General features: G+C 46.0%; 2 protein-coding genes across 2 annotated transcripts in view; one reads left to right on the forward strand and one right to left on the reverse strand.

Annotated features, from left to right (window-relative positions):
* Window positions 1–2,156: 2,156 nt before the first annotated feature.
* Window positions 2,157–4,356, forward strand: part of LOC105532128 (60S ribosomal protein L5-like) — an 8,151-nt gene continuing 5,951 nt past the window's right edge. The window contains exons 1-3 of the mRNA XM_011970217.1: window positions 2,157–2,263; window positions 3,529–3,598; window positions 3,687–3,802. Coding sequence (XP_011825607.1) covers window positions 2,261–2,263; window positions 3,529–3,598; window positions 3,687–3,802 — 189 coding nt within the window. The 5' untranslated portion in view covers window positions 2,157–2,260. The remainder of the gene's footprint in view (window positions 2,264–3,528; window positions 3,599–3,686; window positions 3,803–4,356) is intronic.
* FAM69A (family with sequence similarity 69, member A) overlaps window positions 3,036–4,356 on the reverse strand; it is a 64,964-nt gene continuing 63,643 nt past the window's right edge. Inside the window, exon 4 of the mRNA XM_011970216.1 lies at window positions 3,036–3,174. Coding sequence (XP_011825606.1) covers window positions 3,052–3,174 — 123 coding nt within the window. The 3' untranslated portion in view covers window positions 3,036–3,051. The remainder of the gene's footprint in view (window positions 3,175–4,356) is intronic.

Consider the following 4,356-nt stretch of genomic DNA (forward strand, 5'->3'; position numbering starts at 1 on the left):
TTCTGACAATGTCCTTTGAACAAAAGAAATACAAAGCCTTCTTATTTCCCTTTTTCCTGTCTTGTCCAGGATGCAATATGGAATCACACATTGCAGACAGTTGTCATGTCACTTTGGTCTCTTTCAGTCTGGAATATTGTTTAGGCTTTCCTTATCTCTCATGATCTTGTCATTTTTGAAGAGAACAGGCCAGTTACTTCGTAGAATTATCTAAATCTGGGTTTACGTGTAGTTTCATCATGATTAGAATTGGTTGGTACATATTAGATAACTATTTTAGATTAGATTACGTAAATTTGGTAGGAAATGCTTTTGTGTTCTTCTTGGCGCATCAGGAGGCATATCATGTTAATTTATTTTTTCTTTCATTTCCTTTTTTCTTTCCCTAGAGATAGGGGTCTTCTTATGTGCCCAGGCTGGTCTCCAACTCCTGGGCTGAAGCAATCCTCCTGGCTCAGCCTCCCAAAATGTTGGGATTACAGGTGTGAACCTATAATGTTAATTCATCCCACTGTTGGTGATTTTTAACTTTTACCACTTGAATAAGGTGCTGTTATCTGAGGATGCTGGACAATTACCCCCTGGCTCCTGGTGTCACCAACTGCACTGGCTGAGCAAGCCATGCTAGCCATAGACCCCTGACTGTGACCAAGGGGAACAGGTATACATATTTTTAATTTTCTAGTTATGGATTTATAAGGTAAAAAGGAGAGGGATAAGGATGATAAAGTATATTTAATTTAACATGTTATTTGTTTCATAACTTCTCTGTTTGGATTTTATTTTATTTTATTTTATTTTTGAGACGGAGTCTCGCTCTGTCGCCCAGGCTGGAGTGCAGTGGCCGGATCTCAGCTCACTGCAAGCTCTGCCTCCCTGGTTCAAATGATTCTCCTGTCTCAGCCTCCTGAGTAGCTGGTACTACAGGTGCGTGTCACCATGCCCGGCTAGTTTTTGTATTTTTAGCAGAGATGGGGTTTCACCATGTTGTCCAGGATGGTCTCGATCGCTTGACCTCGTGATCCACCTGCCTCAGCCTCCCAAAGTGCTGGGATTACAGGCGTGAGCCACTGCACCTGGCCTGAGCTACTGTGCCCGGCCCATGACTTCTAAATATTCAGATGAATGGTATGTGGGTCTTCCCATGAACCCTTGTCCTAAAACACGCAAAAGTTAGAAGCGGGCCTGTATCCAGGCAGACTTTCCTTCCTGATGCTTTTGCCTCCAATGTAAGCAAGGCCTGACCAAGACATGGAGCCCTTTTGGTAGGCTAATAACTTGATAATCCACCAAAATGAAGGTTTTTAAATATTTTCTATAAATACGAATTGAATACGTCTTTCTTTACACTTTCAAAGGTGGCCCTGCAAAAATAGAATCACAATTCCTGTGAGAAGTGTTTTAAGTTTTCTCCTCTAGAGCTCTGTTGACATCGGCCATAGTGGACTCTGTTTATTTTTCCTGTTATATAAGGAATTACAAGTTGGAATCAGAGGTAATTGGCACCCTAATTCTGATTTATCCTAGTGGCAGTGTTTTGGAGTCACTTAACCCTGTCATCCTGGTTGGCCGTACCTTCTTCCAGCTCTGATGGTGAGCAGCTGATACCCTGCTAGGTGCTGGAGAGTCAGAGGTGGACATCAGGGCCCACCCTCGGAAAGTTGACAGTCTGTGGTGGGCTGAAGCCGGTAGAAAGCTGCCGTAGGAAGGCAGAGGAGTGGCCCCTATCCCAGGCTTGGGGCTCTCAGGGAAGGCTTCCTGGGGGTGAGATGGGAGGGTGGGTCCGTTTGCTCTTGGACCAGGATGAGTAGCCCAGAGAAGGCAAGAGGGTTCCCAAGCAAACTTGCCCTATTTAATTTTTCTTTCCTGCTTAGAAAAGCAAAATACGTTTGTTATGAACAAAACAAAACAAAACAAAACAAAACAAAACAAAACAAAACAAAACAAAACAAAAACGCTGTAGAAAAGAAAGCGAAAGGCTCCACTAATCCTCCCTGCTCCTCCTCACCGCACGGATCCTGTGAGATACCCCGAGCGTTGGAACCTTGACAGCTTGTGCAGGCATTCACCCTCCTGCCAGCAGGGGGCGGAACGTAAAACGCTTTGTGGCCGACGCCTTCTCTCTTCCACACGTCACTGGCGTGACTGCCTGCGCTACATACTGCGCCTGCGCAAGGGCTGTGGCCCTTTTCCCCCCCTCTAGCGCCGCTGGGCCTGCAGGTCTCTGTCGAGCCGCGGACGCGGGTCTCTGTTCCGCAGGATGGTGAGTTTATGCCTCGGTCTCGGGGCTCTAGATACACGGAGGTTCCCTTTTCTTGTCCGTACGCCAGCCTAGGGCCCGTGTCGCGCGTCGCAGGGGCCGGATGGCGTTAGATTGCTGGCTGTGACTAGGTCGTGGCTGTGCAGCTCCCAGCGTGGCCTTAAATGGCTGCCGCCCGGTGCGCGAATTTGGGGGGAGGGGTTGGCGAAGAAGGGTAGCGAGAGCTTGGACTGCGGATTGGGGAGAAGGGTGAGTTTAGACGGCCTGAGTGGGGATACTGCCGTCTAGTGTGAGGGGGCGCTGGCAAGCGGCCTGGCGTGAGAGGTCGCAAGCAGTCGGCCTCAGCCTAGCTGGAGAACGCCGGAATGGAGGGGGGCTGCAGGTCCTCGGGTCCCGCTCGAGCTCCGAGTACCGAGTACTTCGTGGCTTTTCCGGGGGAATGTCGGAGCCGGCGAGTCTTTTAGGAAGCTTGTGTTGGTGGGCCAAGCAAGTGGCTTTGAAACCGAAATTGTCAGTGGAGCTTGGAGGCGGAGGTGTTCCTGGGCCCCGGAAAATCCTTTAACGTGGAATACGTGCCTCCTGCCTCTTCCTCTGGAGGCCGTCGCCGGACGAGTTATTAATTATTGGGGTAGGGCCCCAAGGGTGGGATGAAATGGTGCTTTAGCTGATGGGGAACAGTGCTGTTTTAGTGGGGAATTATTGCTGAATGTGCTCTTACCCAGTTAAGCTTTGTGGCAGGTAATTCAGGCTTTTGAAAAACATACGTGGGAAGCGAGAGAGGTATGTAGTTGTTATTTGAGGCTAGATTTTCGAAGTGGGACATAGCGTGTTCCGAACAGACTGACGTTTGGCGCCACTGACTGCTGTCTAGAGCAGTGCTTCGCAAAAGTTTGGCACAGTTGCTGGTGCTGGTCCTCGAAGAAAAAAGTACGGAAATTGAGAGCGTTTAAAACCTTTTGAAAGCAATGTAACAATAATTTTATACCTTTAAATGTAATAAATTGGGATCTGCATTTTGTATGTTTCTTTTATTCCATATTTCTCTAATGATTCGTTTTTATTGTGTTTTATAAAACTATCAGTCTGTGACATGGAAAGTAGAGGAAAAACATTCTTGAACCCTAGTTGCTTGTGAAACATGGGATTCTGCAAGGGACAGTTTTTGCTCTTGAAGTTCGAGTGTTATTTTGTTACATGGTTAATTCATGTCAAAAGTATCATAGGCTAAGACATTATCAAAGTTTTAATAACATCCTTTTTTCTTTAAGGGGTTTGTTAAAGTTGTTAAGAATAAGGCCTACTTTAAGAGATACCAAGTGAAATTTAGAAGACGACGAGGTACTGTCACCTTTTTGTGTTTACAATATTAATCTGCTTTGCAGATGCAGTGGAATATCTTTTCTAAAATTGCTTTTTTCTTTCTCAGAGGGTAAAACTGATTACTATGCTCGGAAACGCTTGGTGATACAGGATAAAAATAAATACAACACACCCAAATACAGGATGATAGTTCGTGTAACAAACAGAGATATCATTTGTCAGGTAAGTTATATTCTAGACATTCCCCCTTTTTTTTTTTTTTTTACTGCTAGAGAAATTGTGCTTGGGAAGCAAAGCACATGGTGTGTGTGTTAGAAGGGCTGTCTAGCACCTCCAAAAGCATTCAGTGAATAATTTCTTTTCCTTTTAGTAAGTCTAGAATTGGAGCCTGGGAAATTGGTACTTTAAAAAATGCTCTTGGTTGGGCACGTGGCTCATGCCTGTAATCCCAGCACTTTGGAAAGATTGCTTGAGCCCAGGAGTTTCAGACCAACCTGGGCAATATAGTGAGAGTTTGTCTTCACAAAAAATGTAAGAAAATTAGCTGGGCATGGTGGGGCGCGCCTGTAGTCCCAGCCACTCAGTGGAAGGATTGTTTGAGCCCCGAGGTTGAGGCTGCAGTGAAGTGAGATCACACCACTGCCCTCCAACCTAGGCGACGGAGCAAGAGACTGATTTGTTTTATGTGTGTGGGATGGGGAGATTAGAAGCAAGAAAGAAGTTCTTGCCCATCCCAATTCCAGTAGAAGAATAGGGTTTGTCCTTATTTTTCCTAT

The sequence above is a fragment of the Mandrillus leucophaeus genome, unplaced genomic scaffold (assembly GCF_000951045.1).
Source record: "Mandrillus leucophaeus isolate KB7577 unplaced genomic scaffold, Mleu.le_1.0 Scaffold933, whole genome shotgun sequence".
Lineage (NCBI taxonomy): Eukaryota > Metazoa > Chordata > Mammalia > Primates > Cercopithecidae > Mandrillus > Mandrillus leucophaeus.